The 21589-nt window shown below is 38.5% G+C and overlaps 1 protein-coding gene across 6 annotated transcripts in view; it reads right to left on the reverse strand.

The window, feature by feature from the left end:
- Positions 1-21589, reverse strand: part of ERC1 (ELKS/RAB6-interacting/CAST family member 1) — a 284902-nt gene that overhangs the window by 216171 nt on the left and 47142 nt on the right. For all 6 annotated transcript variants that reach the window (XM_086467310.1, XM_086467304.1, XM_086467291.1 and 3 more), the window contains exons 2-3: positions 12193-12609; positions 2426-2500 (exon numbers count right to left, since the gene is read on the reverse strand). In XM_086467310.1, coding sequence (XP_086323436.1) covers positions 2426-2500; positions 12193-12609 — 492 coding nt within the window. The remainder of the gene's footprint in view (positions 1-2425; positions 2501-12192; positions 12610-21589) is intronic.

The raw sequence follows: 21589 nt of genomic DNA on the forward strand, positions 1-21589 counted from the left end.
TTGACCCTGGCTGGAAGCCAGGTGCCCACCAAAGCCGATCTACCACTCTCCCTCCTCAGCTGGACAGGGGAGAGAAAATACAATGACAGGCTCACGAGTTGAGATAAGGACGGGCAGATCACTCACCCATTACCGTCAGAGGCAAAACAGACTCAAGTTGGGGAAATTAATTTAATTTATTACCAATTAAATCAGAGAACAGTAAGGAGAAATAAAACCAAATCTTAAAACACCTTCCCCCACCCCTCATTTCTTCCTGGGGTTAACTTTATTCCCGATTTCTCTACCCCCTCCCCCTGAGTGGTGCAGAGTGACAGGGAATGGCGGTTGCAGTCAGTTCATCACACACTGTTTCTGCCGTTCCTTCCTCCTCAGGGGGAGGACTCTTCACATGGTTCCCCTGCTCCAATGTGGGGTCCCTCTCACAGGAGACAGTCCTCCATGAACTTCTCCAACATGAGTCCTACCCACAGGCTACAGTTCTTCATGAACTGCTCCAGCGTGGGTCTCTCCCACAGGGTGCAGTCCTTCAGGAACCGACTGCTCCAGAATGGATCTCCTGCGGGGTCACAAGTCCCGCCAGTAAACCTGCTCCAGTGTGGGCTCCTCTGTCTCCACGGGTCCAAGGTCCTGCCAGAAGCCTGCTCCAGCATGGCCTTCCCACAGGGTCACAGCCTCCTTTGGCCAACCACCTTGCACCAGCGTGGGGTCCTCCATGGGGTGCAGTCCCTCAGGAACAGGCTGCTTCAGCATGGGTCCCCCATGGGGTCCAAAGTCCTGCCAGCAAACCTGCTCCACCCTGTGCTCCTCTCTCCACAGGTCCACAAGTCCTGCCAGGAGCCTGCTCCAGTGTGGGCTTCCCGTGGCGTCGCAGCCTCTTTCGGGCATTCAGCTGCTCCAGCATGGGATCACCCATGGGCTGCAGGTGGATATCTGCTCCACCATGGACCTCCATGAGCTGCAGTGGGACAGCCTGCCTCACCGTGGTCTTCACCACAGGCTACAGGGAAATTGCTGCTCTAGTGCCTGGAGCACCTCCTCCCCCCACTTCTTCGCTGACCTTGGTGCCTGCAGAAACGTTTCTCTCACATAGTCTCACTCCTTTCTCTGGCTGCAATTTCTCCTGGGCAGTAACTTTTTCCCCTTCTTAAATGCCCTATCCCAGAGGCACTACCATTGTCACTGCTGGGCTCAGCCTTGGCCAGCAGTGGGTCCATCTTGGAGCTGGCTGGCACTGGCTCTATCGGACACAGGGGAAGCTTCTGGCAGCTTCTCACAGAAGCCACCCCTGTAGCACCCCCGCTACCAAAGCCTTGGCACACAAACCCATTACAGACCGTTATGAAGATCTAGTCATATCTCCTGCTTAATTTTTGATACTCAAGTTAAAATTGGCAAAGCGGACTTTTGCAACAAAAAATTAGAGAGGTAGTAAGGTGAAGTGATATGTTGTAATTTACAGCAGTATTTTGTTTCAGCGCTCACATCATTTCCCAGAAATATCGGTGTTTCTCTTTTGATAGTCAAGATGGCTTATTGTTACCAGATGGTCAATTAGTTTTCATTACTATGGACCACAAAGATGACTAATAAAAGACAGAAAGTAAATGAAAAGCTCCAGAGTAGAAAGATGGGAAATGACTATACAAAATTGAGATTGAATGGGAAGACTTTGAAGGGGAAAAAAAAAGAAGGAAAATAAAAAGGCACAGATAAGGAAGGGAGAAAGGGAGGATACAAAAATGGAGAGAACAGTTTGCAAAGGTAGTTTCCAATTTTTTAACTGCATTTGTCCAAACCTTGTCTGATGTACTTTACGGACCATACAACATGAAATATGACTGCATAAAGCTGTGTAAACCACACACTCCACCTGTGGCTCCTGAGCTCTTGGCAAATTGCCATTGTTCCATTAGATACTTGAGTTAATGGTTTAAGAATTCAATCACGAATTCATATAGAGAAGATAGGTTTACGATGACATACAGACATCTTTCTAGCTATATGACCCATTCTTTAAGTGGGTTTTGAGTTTGCAAACTGCTAACTTCGTTGACACAGAGAACGCAAAGCAGTTTTTCAAATGTTGATACTATAAAAACAACACACATCATCATCAAAACCTACTAATTCATCATTCCCATCCTTGTAATACAATAGACTCTTTGTTAACTGAAAGAAAGCTGCATATGCTGCTGCAGGCAGACAGAAGGCAGGTGTCTATTGTGTCATGAAGCAGCTGCCTCTTCACTGATCAATAATAAAAAATAAAATAGTAATAGCTAAAAAAATAGTATAAAATAAATATACCTATTTTAAATTAGAAGACTGACAGAACTACACGATATGTGGTAGAGTCACCTCTCATATGAAAACCCATTTTCCAGAGAACAAACTCTACTGCTGCATATATGCAATCATTTACCTTCATCTCAATAACAGTTTGCAGAGCCTTTGTCTTGGCTGTGTCGGGAGCATTTTCAAATCGACGATGGATCTCCTATACCAGCAGAAAAGAAAGCAAGAGTTAGCCTAATGGCATTTTGTCCAACTTATCAAATAAAAACAAAATTACTAGAAGCTTCTCTTTCTAACAGATAGCATAATTCAGTGCTGCTTTCTGATGTTAGCAATGCATACACTTTATTATTTCTCATATCAAAGAAAGGATAGGTGAAACGTCATTCAACAGAATCACAGCCTCAGTTGAAAAGGCACAACAGAAACTGCATCTTTGACTACCTGCTTACTCAAAATAAACTGTTTGCAATGACAGCTGAGTCTACTAAAAAACCCTATCATCTGCCTGCTAAACTCATCTAAACTATTACCTGTTTCTCATGGAAGGCACACACTCAATTTATTTGACTAGATGCTTAATGAAAACAATAATGCTGTCATTTGTGTTTCAACAGGCTATAGGGTGCAGCTGCATTGATTCTTCTTCCAACTTTTTTACCCTAGAGTACCAACGTTTAATTATGCATGATGAAAATATTTCTCCACTGGGCCTCGATCGTAGCTGAAAGTACATGACTGGATAGCACACTGCTCTAGAAGCTCAGAATACACAGACAGAAGGACACAAAAGTCCATGTGATATTTCTGTTGCTGTGAATTCACAGAACTAGCATGCTTCAGATGCCAAGGAATAAAATGATAGAAAGCTGAAACAAGTTGTTCTACTGTGTAAAGTAGTTGGGGGTTTCAAAGCAAAAAGTGGGAACCCAGGAGAAACAATATAGTAACTATTGCATTTTTTCATTATTTGTCTTAAAATAGTACTGTCCTTATGCCACACACTAATGCTAGATGTAGGAACGTGAATACTACTAGAATGTTATTATTATATGGCATAAAATTAATTTGGTGCCCATAGAGTATGAACTGTGACATCAGTTAACCTAACAACAAATTGTGTACGTGCACACACACAGAGCTTAGCCACATACTCCCCTCAAATACCTAAAAGACAAATCCAAAAAGCCATCCACAAATGGCTTTTCAACACATATGGTGAAGAGATAACATTTTGTATGGTAGTCATACATGCAACTTGCTCCATATGATTATTTGAATGAGAAAGGTAGGGTCGTATAGTGCTTTTCAAAATACTGAAAACACTACTTATCTTGTAAGATTGTTAAGTGTTCTTACATAGCTGTGAAGTGAGCAAGATAGAAATGTGTAGTGATAGACGAGGGCTGCAAGAAGAATTTTGCGTAAGTTTGGCACAAGGCCATTTACATAAATTGATGCCTGTGCACGGTAACAACAAGAAAATCCAGTAGAAGGTTTGTCTGTCTTTAAATACCATACTTGTACATTTCCTGAGAAGCTATTTTTACAAGTATGATCACAGTGTAGGGTGGTATTTTCTGAAAAAAAAAAAAAACAACCAAAAAAAAACCAACCCAAAAAACCAACAAACAAACAAACAATAAACCAAAACAAAAAAAACGCACCCTCCTGAAAAAATAAACCAGAAAACTTCTAAATACATTTGTTTCTCCCATAGTCAACAGATAACTTGTCTGCTTTTTACATTGCACAGCATTTTCCCAAATAGAAAATTCTTCTAAGAAATGCCTGTATCTCCACTGTCTGAAGTGACGCTTTGTACTTCAGCAAAGGAAATGTCCTACTTCTATCATCTTAAGTAATTCCACTGTGATTTGGATGACATAACCGGCTGAAAAACAACACCTCCCACCTCTCGACTGCATCGTAAGTAAAGACTTAATTTTGGCAACATGCCTACAATTCTAAAAAGCCTGAAAACGGGGCCATAGGCAGGCTGAACCTCCTAGAACGCAGATTTAAGTGTGGCTGCTGAAGGAAGGTTGTGCATAGATACCCTTCATAATACAGTTTACATACTTATCTTTCAGTGGCAGAATGGAGAAATATTAATATATTACTATTTTTCATCTTCAAAACAGGACTTTGCACAGTAATTAAAAGCATAGGGCCACACACAGATATCAGGATCAGGAAAATACAAAACTAATCCTTCATTCCTTGCAAGATATCAGTTCTAATAAAGTAATAAAGCTTAATTCTTTTGTTCTACTTTCATACAGAAAGAACTTTCACATGTAACTGATATTGTTCCATAACAGACTAGTAAACTTCAACATCTTCTTACTTTCGAATGCAACTTAAATTATTATAACAAAACATATATATGAGCCAGCCCTTATGTTTTTAATGTCTTTATATGTTCAATAATGCCTTAATTTTAAAAAAGATAACAAAAAGGGAAAAAAAGCGATTTGTTCCCAAGTTCTGTGCAACATCCATGCTTTCACTGTTAAGTATTATTACTTTAAAAATATGCACCATATTTCTTTTTCAGTTTAGCCAGTGGGAACTTTGAGCCACCAGATATCATCACAACATTCACAAGAGTATTGAAGAATTATCCAATTTCTATTCCAAGTTTTATGTTTAATTCCCCATTATCACAAGTTAGCAGAATTTCTACATAAAGAAGAAAAACTTTACGTGGAGGGACACCTTATTACCTGTTTGGCAATAGCGCTACCACTACATGGATACCATGTCCACTTCGTATGTCAACAATTTTAAAACAATATTGATATATTGAAGAAAGTTCAAAGAATGACTGTAGAAGCATAATTTGCCTTTAGAAAAAAAAAAAAAAAAAACAAACCAAAAAGTTATTGTGCAAATTGATCAAAACTTTAAAGGACCTTCACAGGCAACCAAAACTCAAAATGGGTTGTTATGTCCAAAATTCATTAAGATTCAACAACCAGAAACTGAAGGCTAGAAATACTCGTAAGTTTTAAGCAGTGTGGCCACCTTAACCAGAGTTGGGGTTGGTACTTCACTACTACCAGTTTTTCATTACGAATAGCTATTTTCCGTTAAAAAAATAAAAATCTACATCAAAATAGATGGAAACTAAAGGTGTGCATCATACTACCCTTACATCTGCCAAGTAAGTCTGCGAGGTGCACAGTACCCCTATTGGAAACAAGAAACAATACTGTAATTTTCTGGTCAGCATAATTACATAGAACAGCTCACCTAATGCACTAAGAACATCGAATATGTAAAGAATAGCAGTGATAAAGTGATTTTAATGCACCATAAAGAATGAAAAACTTTGTGGTTTATTTCTTGACCAAGGAATGCCAAAATAATTGAAGTCAGAGAATATAATTTAGAATTGAAGGAGTCCTCAATACTGAGCAGTATCAGCGCTACATCTTTAAAACATTAACAAGTTACACACATGCGCATAATAGCGAAGGAAGGAATTTAATCCGATCCTTTTCTTCCTTCATGACCTGCCCATGTCATTCGTTGTTATTCCCTCAGTTATTCCTGCCTCTGATTTCGCATGGAGTCTGGAAGAGATGTGAAGGCACACTTTTAAGCAATGACAATTTTATAATGGAGTAGGCTGTATGCTTAAAAATGCAGCAACTTATCTTTCAGTAGCACCACAAGATAAGTACTTTCCAAAGCAAAAAAGGACATGCCTTCCACTTCCTGCAGAACCTACATAATCAGACAGCAAGTATCTCATAATGAGTAAGAAAAATATGCTTTTCCATACAATGAATTTGTTTTTAAAAAAATTGACAAAAAAATGATGTGCAATTAAAAGCACTACTGTAATTCTGCCTTTTTTTATCTTAACTGGCCTACCCATGTCTTTATATGATCAAATACGAAGTTCTGTGCAGGACCTTTGCATCATTCAGTGGACTGTGTAGTTTTAGTTAACTAAAAAATACTTGGTTTTATTCTCCAACTTTTAGTCCAGGCCTTACTGTCATTCTTTTATAAAGTAACATATAAGACATTCCAAACTACAATGGTATTTAAAAAACCAAAATGTATATAGAACATATCGTGCATGCTCTCAAGTTGCAATAGCCCAATTTCTCAAATATGGTTCAACAGAAGCTCTACATGTTTTAAAACTATTTCCAGACAAATCAAGTGATTCTAATAAAGATATAACTATTTAAATTATCTTGATTTAAATAACTTCTCCCTGCTGTCCTCTTCTGAAAGCTCAAAAGAATGAAGCAGCATCAGAAAAGGCAGAAACTTAATTTTTTTAAACGCATCAGAAAGATGTCCCCTAGTACACTGGTAGTAAGAGTTCCAGTTACTGAATCAATCTACTTCAGGAAACCCAAAAATTGTCTCTAAAAGTGTGCCTTATTTATGTTGCAAAATCTTGGAACAGGACAAAAGTGTCCTTTGAGATAGCTCTAATTGCTCCTATGAAAATTTCTAAATCCTTCTCTGAGCCTGGAGCAGAAAAGGGTAAGAATTTTAACACACTCATGGAAAGAGAACTTCTCTGCAGAACTTGTCACAGTTAATTAAAATCTGTTCAGATAAGGCAAACAACCTTTCTCTTCACTGGGCATTGTTCAGCAGTGCTTCGATGGTACATCTATCTGGCACATCCATCCTTTCTCAGTAAGCTCCTTGCTGCTGCTCTTTGGCCATCACAGTATCAAGTTCGATAATCTAAAGCTAAGTCAAGCACACGTATGTTAGAACCTAGTGCGCCTGCTTGCTGCTGTGACAGACATCTACCGTGAGTGGAGAGATAATAAAGAGTGCTCACAGAAATTTAGCGTTACTGCCTAGAATAAAGTGAGCACTGTTCAATTCAAAATAGCTACAAACAGGGATTAGTTCTTGTAATAAGGCCATACTAGATAACTGTAATACAGTTCACAAACAGGACTTTGTGCAGCTGCCATTTCAACAAACACTACTGAAGATGAAAAGAAATAATAGCTTTTTCTGCCATAGCCTCTTTCCTTAAGTTCATTGTAAATGACTGCCCTTATGAATGACCCATTTCAGGGACTGCTTTACGTACAAAACCACCCTTTATTTGTTAAGCACTACACGCCTAACTCCTTAATTCAGTTTTGCACTCGGTTGTATTAAAAATCCACCTTGTTTGAACGGGCCCAATTATTTAAAAAAGAAAATAATCAAAACTGTAATTTACTACCAAACAGTTTTTATGACACAAAGTGCAAAGCTACTGTTGGTTTCCTTGTTGCACTACTGTAACATGCAAACCTTGAACCTAGACCTGACTCCCAAAGAAACCTTCTAGATAAAGAGCTTGCTTTCTGTTTCCGAATAAAAGGCTGTGGTCGGCCTTCTGTCCCAGAACTGGATTCACAGTTCAGAGAATAACTGTCTAGTTTTTGTCTGCCAAATCAAACAGCTGTTTCATTCTTTATGATGAACTATGTTGCCATTCTATTACACTGATATTTCAATGAACACCTCACTTCACCTGCTTAGCCTCAAAGTCTGAGCCAACCACTCCCTTTTCCCAGGAGAATGTTATAGCTACAAGATCAGCGTGACTTAAAGGGAGACTTGGTTTTGGCCTCTTGTTGAAGGTATTGACAATAGCCACATACAGCCAGTCACAAGTCACTTGCAGGACTTGCATATCCTTCATCATAAATATGTGGTAAATCTGTTATGAAGGAAGAAGAACTAGCACTATGCACAAGTTCTACTGCATCTTTTCAGGAAAAAAACAACGATTAGGGCCATGTAAATTATCAGGACTCTGATATATGTTATACAAGGCATGATGTGACTGACAGTTTCATAAGATGTATGGTGTACACACCAATAAGCACAACGGCCAATGAAAAGAAGACATCAAAGACATTTGAGGCATCAAAGGATATCCCTACTGGAGCAGGAGAAATGCAGTGATATGTCAGTATATCTTGGAGACTCCAGTTACTGTATGCCATAGCACTGCTGTGAACAAAAATGTATTTGGCTTGCAGACTGTGTATGTCCAGTAGTAACCCAGAGACAAACAGGTCATGAGATCAACTACTGTTGTAGAGTCTGTGCTAATACCCGTTGTGAAGGAGTAAGAAAATCAGACAACACTGCCAGAGCTGTTTGGCAAATATTTTACAACAATATATAATGAGCAGCAGCTTTTTGTTCCCTTTGGGTGGAACCAATACAGACAGTTTTGGTTTTATCGGATCTTCTAGTCAAATGAGAAATTTGGCCTAAACTTTTTTTCTCCAGAAACTCTCAAGAAGTTTCCTATTTATTGACTGTGATGCTAGAAGCGTATGATTTCAGTTCTTTCTTCAGATATATATTCTTAAAGAGAGAGAGTGCAATGAAATTTTAAAAAAAGAGAGGTTTAACCAAGTTGGTACAAAGATGTTGGGCTGTCCTTACAAATCATAGTTTGACCAAAGTACTCCAAGTGTCTAGAACACCAGATGTGGATATAATCACATCATATTCTGCCAAGAGCTGCACTGATATTTGGTGTATCTATTGCTCTGCGGAGCTGAGAAAAACATACTTCTACTCAGTACATCTAGGAGTTGGCAGGGGGAGGAGAGCAAGGAGGTTGTCAAAGAGAGCACAACAAGCTTCGTTATCTTTAGAGCTATGTGCTGTCACTGCCATCAATGATAATTCTGCAACAGGTGAGTCTGGAACAATGAGGCAGTTAATGTAACTTGGGAGCTATTCTGGAAGCTGTAGTCCAGCTGCTGGATTTCATCAAGTATTTCTTGCTGGTATGATAATAATCTTGTTTCTGAAAGTTAAGTCCAGAATACCAACAATAATATGAATAATTTTCACTATGACTTAAGAAGGGGTATTCAAAATAGCAGCCATCTTTTTATAAGCTATGAAGCTTAGGCTTGTTTTCTAGGGTACAGGAATGTGATGGAGCCACACTGTTATCTGCTGAAGTCAGGGCATCCAGATCCATGACTGTGTTCAGATGTTCAATGAGACATCTAATTTTCCATTATTTTGTGCTAATGAGAGACTGTCCTCTGTATCAGTGAGTTGCCAAATACATCTTATGCTAGATACAGGATCTTCCCTATGGACCTGTATGGAGAGATTGCTTGAGTTTCCCAGAACTCAGGGCATTTGCAAAAAGCCCTAGAGAGTCAAACTGCTTGTAGAGATACCTCTCACTATCTGCAGGAGATTCCATTTCACAGCCTGGATATGGGAGACTGAGACAGTACACTGGGAGATGATCAAAGATATGCAATATGTTCTATATGAGGAAGAATTAAGTAGTGTTGGACTTTTCAGCCTGGAAAAAGAGAGAATGTGGAAGGGATGTGACAAATCTAAAACTGTGAGTGACACAGAGCCTCAGTAATCACCAATGGGTAACTGTTCAACAGTGACACAGTGACAGTGAACGCACTGTGTCTTCCAGTGTAAAACCAAGAGGCTGTCAATGAAGCTACTAGGAGATAGGTTCAAACTCAAAAGAAACGAGGCAGGTTCTTCCCACAACAGAGAGTAGGCTTGTAGGACCACTTACCAAATGATGCTACACCTGTAAAACTTTACACAGGCTTAAGAAGACACTGACCATATACTCTGATGGCAGATCCATGGAGGATACTAAACTGACAAGTCACAAAAAGTTTAAGAAAACCCTCATCTGTAAATAGTTGGGAAGATGGGACAACATGACAGAGAAGTATCATGTTTACCTTGTTCTTACCCTTTCCTGGGTGTCTGCATATGGCCATTATGTAAAACAGAATTCTGGACTAAAGGGATCACTGGCCTGAACTAGTACAGCTATTCCTTGGTTATGATCTTAACAGAACCACAAATCTGGGCTCTCTAAGAATTTCCTTTCCTCAGGAAATTAGTGCAAACTTTAGTACAGTCACAGTAATAGCAAAAGCTGAGGGAATCAATGAATTCATATTTATTTTTCAAGTTGAGACTGCTGGCCACTGCACCTGCACTGTCTGTATGAGAAGCCATCTATGACCTTGAGTCTCAACATCACGCTTTGATTTACATGTAGGCTCCAAAGTTGAAAAATGGCAGGAAAAGCACACTTTTTGCTTCAAGATGCAGATCTTTTTTATGATTCCCAGCAAAGATTTTTACCAGAAGTCTAACACAGTTGTAAAGTCAGAAACAGTACTGATGGATTCTGACATCTCAGAACTTGCTTTAGTTAAGATGGTCAAAACTGCTATTAAAGTTTTCCTCAGCTTTTCTAATATGTTAGAACATGAAGTATAAATGCTGACCTCCAAGGAAATGCAAATCCCTTTGAGATACTAATGCTTCCTTAAGTCAGCAAGTCATCTCTACCTTCCCCAGGAAATCTTTTACCGTAAAGGCTAGGATTTAAATGATTGGTGATTTCCAGAGATGCGTGAATGAAATGAGAATTCTTATCTCTCAGCATCTACTCATCAGTAGCAGAAACAAACGTAACTGCATTCCTAAAAAATTACACGCTCCTGCCAGCTTTTCATTTATGTTGCTGGACTTAAAGCAGAAACAAATGGAAGCCATTTGGAGCTCTTCCTGAAATAGATACAAGAATTGGAACAGAATTATCATTGGTTGCTAAATAAAGGAAAAACTGTAGTGTAGAAACTCTGGAATCATATTATCTTCACTCCAGACACTCAAGAGATTACTGCTCTAAAAAAATAAATCTGGCCTAAATCTGGCTCAGAAATGCAATGGGCTCCAGCTTTCTTATATAAATGTTTGCAAGAGCACAAGTACAATGGGTCAGGCATGGAAAACATATGAATAAGAGGTATTAGGAAGTATTTATTTGCTGCAAATACTCATCTCAAAAACCTCTGTGCCAGACCTTGCTTCCCTGGCTTCTTAGAGAGGGGCTTAAATCTTGTGTATCTGTCAGGTTTTCAAAAAAATGCTGAACCACAAAATAAACATACAGTGCCCAAAACAGGTCATTAGATTCACAGACACATATTACACCTACACGTATAGCTATCAATTCACGCATTCAGTCTACAGTTGTATGTAAAATAATCTTTACAGAAATTCTTATCATTAGTGAATACACGTATATATGTACACACCTGTGTTATGTACACAACACATGCTGAATTACCAGCCCCTGAGACTTTAAAATTAGAATACTTTAGGAGGCTAGCTGACAAGATAAAAATGCATTTAACAATACCAAAAATTTAATGACCCTGGCTACACAACTCACTTATTTTCCTTTATTTTTTCTAAAATACTTATATGTAGCCTGTGTTCTATTATAATTAGTTTAGAACAATTAACACTGAAGAATGCCTACCACTGTACTCCTCTAAGAGGCAATATAGATATAACAATGTTTTTTCTTTTCTGTTTTCAGAGGGATGGGGGAAAGGGGTTACTATGTGTGCAGCAGTGTCCCTTTAAGTAATCTTTTTTTTGGCTGTGCATCCAGGGCAGCTAATAGTTTTATCAAATACCCTTCACAGCAAGACGACTGTTTCCATGGAAACTGTAGAGCAATCATCCATTACTCCTGCAAAGATTCCTCTCAGCTCTCTCCTAAATACAGGTAGCTACTTTCTCTCAACCTAAAATAGAACGGAAGAATGAATTTCACATTCTCTGTGACAATCCACCTGCAGAGCTTCATATGGAGACTACAGGAAAAGTGGGGCCTAAAGCACAAAACCCCAAAAAGCACATGCAAAGGAGCCACAAAGAACAGGGACAAATTCTGTCAAGTCTGCAATGTAAAATAAAGCTTATAGAGAGGGTGAAAGATTCTTTCCTTATAGCTGTGAAATGGAGAGGAGACAGGGAAGAGCTTAAGATTGGAGATGAACCCCGAGCTTGGTCACTTACCTCTCTCAGCATGTTGTTTTCTTTCTCCTTCTGTTCTAGAAGACTCTCCAAGTGGTGCACATGCATCTCTGCCTCGGCCAACCGTCTTGTTCGCTCGTGGTCTTCCTCAGTGGCTTTTGCTGACAGACCTTTACTCTGCAGCATCTCCAGAAGCTTTTTGATGGACTCATCACGTGCATTTAAGGTCTGTTTCTGCGTCTCAATACGCAGTTCCATCTCTTCTAAGGTTTTACGTAGTAGGAAGAGTTCCTTGGCCTGGCGTTCGTGCTCTGCATGAAGTCGTTGGAAGTTTTCTTCTGTCAGCTCTGCCACAAAGGGCTCACTGGTTCTAGTGCTGCTGTCCTGCTGGAACAGCTGGTTCAGGTCCCGCTGGATCCGAAGCTCATCTTGGAGAGCCTGGATAGTCATCTGCATATGCTAAAAGAATAAATAAATAAAATCAGAGGATTCTCTCCACTGGAGAAATAAAGAGAACAGTATGAGCCACGTCAGTCATCCTGAACTACCAGCCAAGAGGAAACTGCAACACCGACAGATCAACGTTGTTTTTTGAAAGCAGAACTGAAGTGGAACTGAGTTATACTACAGAAATTTCAAGTCCCTCCTTCTATGCATAGTAAAGGTTGCTTAACACTAGAAGCTTCTTACTCAGATGACTCTCCCACTTCCACCAACTCGTGTGAGTCACTGTTCCAAATGGGAAAATATCAGTAGGCATTTGTCAGTAAGCTGAGAGCTTACAATTTTTTTTCCCTAGTGTTTGCCTAACCTATAGAAGAATTCTGCACAAGTTCTAGACCAGAATTACTATCTTGACAAAGCAAAAGGACACATGACTATTAGAATTTACATACCATCTAATAAAATGTAATCAGCCATGAAGGCTCCCAATGTCTCCAGTACTAACACTACACATAGCACAGATTTCCCAGTTGACTTACAGAAGAAACTTCAGTGTGTCAGGAAGAACTACTTTAGAAAAATGGATATATGCCAATATATGGAGAGAAGGCTCACATCATACCGTTTTATGCATGAGGGTTTTAGTACAGAACAGAAATTACCACTTTAGAAAGAGTAATGTGAAGTCAATCAAATGAGCGGTAGTAATTTGTGGTTGTGCAAGACAATAAATTCTGTCTCAATGACTGTGAATACAGTAAGTTAATATAGTGGGATAACATAGCAGAAGCACAGTTTGCCTAGAAAAAAGTCCTCACTTCATATTTAGATAAACATTTTTTTCCTTCTCTGCAAGACAGAAGTATAAGACAATAATGGAGAAGTACTAACACAGTGAACAAAGACCTGATTACCAGGGATAAGAAACACACTTAGTGACACATCTCTTCTCCCTTAAGAGTGTCAGACATGCTTACAATTTAGTCTGAAAGTGAACAAGTCAGAAGGACTGATCCCTGGGGTCTACCTTTATACTACAAAAATCAGTATCTGCAAAACACCTACTTCCAGTATTCACCAGGACTAAAGTACTAGCTAATTAGTATTAGTTACAAACTATTATCAAGCTTGATGCAAGAGACACACTGTTAAGGTCTATGATGTAAAGATGGTGCCAAATTAGTATGTTTGACATAAATCCAAGTACCTAATTTCATTCAAATATTTGTGAAAAGAGAAGATGTAAAAAGATTTGGGTTTAAGTATTACTTCAAGAATTTATTTATGACAATTCTTATGTAAAATTATTTGGAAATATTCAAAAGCTCTCTGGAAATGGTCCTGGGCAACCAGCTCTAGGTGGCCCTGCTTGAGCACAGGGGTTGGACCAGCTGACCTACAGAGGTCCCTTCCAACTTCAACCATCCTCTGATTCTATGAAAAGACAACAGATAGAAGATAGTATTTGCAGCCCAGTTACCTACCTTTAACCTGTTACAGGAACATTAAGGCTTAGTTTGGTTGTACAGAATGGTGCATAAACGCAGTCCAATCCCAATCCCTTCACAAAGGTCAGTACTTTAGACAGAGTGCTTCCCCTCCTTTTGTGTTCTGGCCCAAGATGAGCTTTTCAAAATAAAGGTGCTGTTTCACAATCAGTTCACCTAAGTCCACACTGCCACTAGAAGTAACAGTCCTGATCTCTGTCTTTCCTTAGGTGGCTGTCACTGACAACTGGATCAAAACTTCACCTGTCTGAACACCAGCCCCATCAAAACCAAACAAAGCATCTTTTCAGCCAGATCTCTGATCCAGGTGATGGTGTGACCACACCAATGCTGATTCTGGTGCAAAGTAGGGAAGTGTAGTGCAGTCAAGGAGGTGGTGTAGAAGAAAATGGAGCCCCCTTTTACAATATCAGTATAAACTGGAATCAGCTTAAATGTGTAGCTTCATGATTGATTTAAGATGCTCTAATTGTCTTTTCTTCTGTTTCAGTAACACAATACTTGGCAGCTACTAATTCTATTAATAAAAACCTACCCTTTAGGTTATAGAATCTGTGTGGTAACAGCACAGGTATATTAGGTGAGGGAATAATTAACTTCTCTGTTCTAAACAGTACATTGTGTTTATATAGTGGTGGATGATCAGATTTATTTCCAAGTCAGCATTTACCAGTATAAGAGAAGAAAAGAAGTATCTCAAGGGAATAAATATGGATTTTGAAAATTTTTAGAAATCACTTTTTTTTTTTTTTAACAAAAGATTTAAATTTTAATTTATTGCCATTTCGCCAAACCACAGTCAAAGTGAGAACGCCAGACAACCTCCAAGCCTTAAAACTGAGGCATTATCACGAACATGCCAGCATGCAGGTAGGCAATCAAAACTACCACATCTGTTCTATTAATATATGTTGACCAAGCTGTAAGAGAAAACCTACCACACTTGTGAAAAGGTTTGCCTCATCTGTACCTATACAACAGCAATAAAGTCAGTAGGACTACAACACCAGTAGTGAGAGAATATCCTTAAATTTTGTTAAACTTAAGCAATAACCTTACTAGATACAACTTTAGAATTCCACACATGAGTTAATTCCGTTTGTATTTGAGAAGCCCTACTTATCCACAGCCCAGCTGTGTGTTGTTCCTCCAGCTAACAAACAAATTCCCACATGCTTCCACCTGCCTCTCCATATACTGCCGCTTCAGCATTTCCTTTCTCCCAGGCAAGAAAAAAGCTTCTTCTGAACAATCACATCATCTACTAAATCAATTTACTTCCTCTACTCAGTGTTGTCTCAGAATCAAACTTGGGTTATTTATAAACATCAATGGACTAAATCACCACAACCAAACTCCCACAGTTTTATCATTTGATCTGCTGTGAAATCTCATTTCAGGTTACGTAGGGAAAAGCTGTGTCTCAGACATAGAGAAGTTATCCCCTCCAAAGCCGGAAAAGCCTCCATGCAACATTTGGGTCAAAGAATCAAAATCTATTACATGATTCAGAAACACGATGTGAAAAAAAAATTTAGTGCCGGTGATAAATTTTTACTGGTATCCATCAGTCTGTTAAGTTAGGCCAAGAGAGTTTACAACACCCAACATAAATGGTCAACAACTGCCTTGAATTCAGTTTCCAGGAAAAATGAAGAGGTGGGGAGAGAGGAAGAGTTAGCATCAAGCTTATGAAGCACTATTACTGTTCTCTGAACTGCTCAACTGAGAACAAACTTCATTATGTGCAAGGTAACTGGAAAATACACCACTGAAAATTATTCTATGCTTTTGGCACGCACTCCTTTCCAATATGCAAGATGTATGCAAAATGGGTTATTTCCTCTGCTTTCCAAAAATTTTTTATGATTTTTAGAACAATGGAACAATACCTTTTCTTAGTTGGCATCATAAATACACTACTTTTTCAGTTAACATAGCTCATCTAATGTATCATTTCAAAGAAACCACCCTTTTCCTTCTGAAGGAGCAGGCAAGTCTTACTAGCTTCTCATCCATTTCTTAGACTTCACTTTTAAATCAGTGACCATCCCAGAAAGGCAAAATATTTTCCAAGTTCACGCAATACTAGCCACTGATGCTTAATCCTATTTCTATGACCTGACTAGAGACCTCAATCAAACTTGAAAAATACTATTGAAATTGTCTTATCTAAACAAGTAAAAATACTTTTAATACCACTGAGCATGATGTCATACTCTACTGAATAAGTACCAACCATGCTTTTCTTAAATAGTTTAATAAAGGTAACATAATTAAAGGCAAAGCAATTACGTTGAACCTGTACTTTGCTTGAAGCTTATAGCCCTTATTTCAGACCTTGAGGATTCCCTGTTTTTTCTAAGTAATGAAAATTGGCCTTTAAGCCTCACTACAAACTATATCTACACCTGCAAATCACAAAGTTATTTTGGTGAGCACAGTTCTCTTGCAAGTCTCTTGCTGGTTACGGTTATGCCCCACGTACTTTTCTCTTGACAGAGCTAAGCACCTTCAGGCCCACCTCAAATGTAAATGCTAAAAGGGCAAGGTGCAAACATAACCTCTTACCAGGTGTTCCTCTGCTTGCAGTTCCATGGGGCAACTTAAAGTTTGTTAACTGGGCTCTATGCAGGGACAGAGTTTGCCTTTCATCCAGCAGCACAAAATCTACATCTGTATGTAGCAGAACATGATTCAATCTTTGCCTCCACCCAACAGGATTCAAATTCACATTTCCCACACCTTGGCAGATTGGTTAGATGAGTTTCTAACCTACAGTATGACTACAGCCAATGATACGGAAGTTCCTTATATTTGGTTCACAAAGTAGTCCTGTTGTTGCAGTCTCGGGATAATGCAACATACCTATTTCTATACTGGTGAGTCTGGGAACCTTGCTGCAGGCAGCTCTTTTCATGTCTCCCCGTTGAAGCTTTTCTGTTTTGCATGAAATATTTAAAGGTTCAGTAGGCCTGACAGAAAATACCAAAGAGAGCACAGCTTCTTACTCTAATTGGTAGAACACATAAGAGCAGAAAGACCTCAATAGTAATACTTCCAATTAACTTAGATGTTTATCATCTTACCATTCCAAATGAAGTGGATAATGTGCATTTTAACATACTTAGACACAAAAAGGAATCTAATTGATACTCTACAGCCAAGACCTGTATTCTAACCCTACATTTTAGATCAAAAGGAGGCAGCCGTTGCTACTAGCATGACTTTGAGAGAAAGCTCAAATTTCTTTGAGAGAAATTAAATTGTGACTTTTTAAAAAAGGATTTCCACAGTCATTTTTGCAAGGCAGAGCTTGACCTACCAGACTGAGGTATCTAAGAACCCAATATGCATTTGTCCATTTGTTTCTGGTTGCCTGATTTAGGCTATTCACACTGCAGATATTGTCTTTGTAACCACTGTAGTCAGATACATAACTCATCCCATACTTTATTCAAGAAGTCTAAATGCCTAAATCAAAACTAAAGTTCTACAACAGAGGCAAGGCATCTAGGCACTGAACCCTTCTGTAGTTAAGTCATCCTTAATCTCCTGGATTTAAATTCTAAGCAGGTTAACCAGGGAAATTAATTTTTGGAATACCAAGAAAAAAATTCAGCATGTTCAAGAGATGCCTGTCAACAAACAGTAAAAAGGAAGAGAAGAACCTACTGTTTCCCAGGAACAAGGGAAAACATAACATGAAATTATATGACACTGTGTCACAGAAATGTGTCACAATGAAGTGGGAAGCAGTTACATTCTGCAAAACTCAACAACTGAAAAAAACTTCACCTTTTACACTGGGAGAACATTGAAGACATTCATATTCATAAGCAAGAGAACATGGGGTGATGGAAAGGATGAGGAGAAAAAAAGAGGTCCTACTAGAATACTTAGTGGTGTATTAGAAAAGATTCAGCCTGGGAGATAAAGGTTCAAGCTCTTATCATCATACACCCCAAATGAGGCTCTAGTGAGTAGACAATAAGCTGTTCTTGGGTGGATCTCTAACAAGATATTCTTACAGAAAGAACTGAGAGAGATTCTGCTTTGTATAAATATCTGAATATTGACTGACTTAGAAACTTAAACCTACGTCTCACATCTCAGTGCCACAAAGAGAAGGTGAATCTTGGCTCAAGGTCTTTGTCTGAATTAGCCAAGAAGTCCCTTAGCATCTCCTAGGGAACATCTCTGACCAAGTCTATTCCCTGCTCAATGGTTGATCTTGTCTCACTCTTCTCTAGTTTTTAATCAGAAATTCTACTCCAGAGGGAAGAAATTTTATCCTAACAAAAGTTTTGCTGAAATCAGCAGATCCAATAAAAGTTTCTTATAAAAATATTATTGACAAACTTAGCTACTGCGAATTTCCTGATTACTCCTACTATTAACCCACAATGCCAGTACACCCTGTATTGAATGACAGCTTTATGATGTACATGTAATGGCAGTTTTCTGCAAATCTGCTCAGTGATCAAGCTGTTCTTCATGTAGAACACAGTAACTACTTGGAAAGATATAGGACAGGTTTGCATTTTTTATAACATATCACATTTTCTGTATTTATTTTTCAGGATCCAACCCAGAGACAGAAAAAAAATAAAGGAAGAAACAGATGTAATGGGTTAATTGACCAAAACTAGGTTTCTGAAGATGCCAGTTTACAGCTAATCTCTTATGCAGACAACTATTTTTAAAGTTGGGAAAAGAGACAAGCTTTCAGCTACAAAGGCCCTTCCAGGTCTGGAATAGATGTACTTGTAGTACCTACAAACACTGCCTTACTTTTATCTTTAGATCATCATGACTACAATGCTACTACTCTGGAAAGAAAAGATACAATAATAACAACATAATACAATAATAACAATAAAAATATAACAAATTCATGTCAGAAGAACAATTCAGTAAGGTCTACCCTCAAATGTACAGCACCAGAAAACGACAGACCTTACAGGCACCTTTCCTGCCAGCAAATCCACATATGCACAAGCTTCTGCATTATGATGATTCATCTCATGATGTTCACAATAAGAATGTTTGAAACATTTGCAAGAGGACAAACCACATTCAGCTCAAAGAAGATCACATGCCAAATGCTAGCAGAGGATTTGGTCACTATGGGAAATCATTCTCTCCCATTCTCAAAGAGTTAATGTTTTGGCGGTGTTTCTGGGAAATAAGATTCTGCTGAATGCATGGCAGAAGCAAAGGCCTGGCTGTCTGAGGGAGTCCCTGCTGACATTCAGCTGCAGCCCACGCAAAGAAACTGAAAAAAGGGCTAATGTCAGGTGTCCAGCAGGGTTGTGATGAAACAGAACTTGCTGATTCCAGAAATGCTACGTGTTCCCTGTAAGATGGATCAGGGGCTTCAAAACTCCTATTTAAATGGAAATGAATGGGTGATTTTTATAATATTTAGCTTAGATACAAAATATAGCTATGATTTTAATAGGATTTAATTTGTGAGAGTCAAAGAAAGAGACTTGCATTTTAAAGACAACCATACATTGCATTATCTCTGAGACAGCAGAAGGGCAAGATGGTAAAAAAGTGCTATAGATAAAGAGCTTAAGTTAATGTCAGTTATACATTTGTCAGCTGAACCAGACTCACAGAAAATTACTCATTTGGTTTAAGGGGGCAGTGTGCAGCAGCCTAATTCCTTTGCCCCTCTCTGTACAAAAAAACCCAATCACAAGTAAACCAGCAGGGATGAATTTAAACTCCTAAAGTAAGCAGATCAGAAACAACCTAATAAACCTGTATGCACAGAACAACCAAAACTGCAATGCAATCACCTCATACTAAGTGTACTGGTACTTCCATAAAAAAGGCCGCAAGGGAAAACAGAATAAACGCAGCACCCCAGTTATTCAGTGGTAAGTGTCCACATGAAAGATTTTACTTATGGTAAACATGAAGCAGCTTATCTTATAAAGAAAAAAGGTAAGCTATTTCTGTTTTCAAGGAATAAAGCATGTAGATGGGCAGTTTCTATAGAATATCTGATGTACAGTAAAAACAGCTTATTCTAAAGAAATTTGTGCACATACCTGTGTGTTAAGACTAGAAATTCTGATTAAACATAGGCAAACCCAGTAAACTTCTGAAAAACATCCATTTATATATCAGTTTTTGAACTATTAATATAATTCTGACAGTTCTCTGGCTTCCTAAGGGAATTCGAGCTCTGTGGCAGATACCAGACATGGTCTAGTACGCCACAAAATTCAAAGGAAAATTATTTCTAAAGTCCTACCAGTTAGTTCCAGCTACGATGTGTTTCAATTTCCAAAGGTACATCTACATTAGTAGTTTAGTGTGCTTCAAAAGCTTTTTCTCATGCAAATCTTCCTAGCATCTATATTTCACATGCTTTGAGTGGTAGCATGTCATGATCCTGAAGCGCAGAAACCAGATTCTTTTCAGTGCCACTCATCTTTCTTGAGAACAGGCATTTTGGGATTAGGGCAAATGTTTTGAATTTCTCATCGTAATCAACAATTTCCATACTGATTTTAACCTCTATTTCCCACTAGGCTGTTCAAATTGGGTTAGCATTACGCTACTTAAACATCATGTTTTATTTACACACAAATAGGAGCTTTGATTATTTGTTCTTATGCTGCTAAAGAAACAGAAGTCCTTGCATATATGCAGCTTCATACATTGCAGTAAGATAATTCTTTGCAGTTTCTGTCTCCCCTGTCTGGCAAGCACAAACTTCTTTTGTTACAAACTGTGTTGATAAAACGGATCCTTGTGTAAGAGGTTTCTGTAAAAAAAAAACAAAAAACAAAACAACAAACCACAAAAAGCAGCCAACACACAAACATCAAACTGATCTATGTTCAGGCCAGCCATGATAGAACTTGTAGAATTTGATTTTATGCACATGTATACAACACACCCAATTTCATCCACAGCATATATTACTTCTAAACGTTCCATCTGTTTAGAAAGAATAGGTGCTTAAGTGCCAAATTCAGCTCTTGTGAACTCCTCATCACATGACAGTAATTAGAAATTATTATGGTACTTAAGGGAAGGAGAATTTTAACATTTACATATCTATAAATGTCTAATATTTTCAAATTAATAGCAACTATATGAAACATGACTCATTTTGTTAATAGATTAGGAGCTTTCCTGCAAAAACATATTCTTATTAGTCACCTCTATTAGGGAGGCCAGCAAATATATATCTTTCCATTAGCTGATGCAAAGAATCAATCCAAGATAAAAGGTTCTCTGCTACACAACCTTTGATCTCGTGTTCAGTATTTTCCAAGATATGAGCATACATCAACACTATGCTCTGAATAGTAAATATAGCTGATGATTTATCATAAAAGAGTACTATATGAAAAATCGATGCAAAGAAAGCTGTTGACTACTTCACCCACATAACCCTCCCCTTGCCAAACCCCTCCAGCCCCCCGCCCCCCAGATTTAAGCCTTCTTCTATACTAGCT

This window comes from Leptosomus discolor, chromosome 1 (assembly GCF_034619465.1).
Source record: "Leptosomus discolor isolate bLepDis1 chromosome 1, bLepDis1.hap2, whole genome shotgun sequence".
Classification (NCBI taxonomy): Eukaryota; Metazoa; Chordata; class Aves; order Leptosomiformes; family Leptosomidae; genus Leptosomus; species Leptosomus discolor.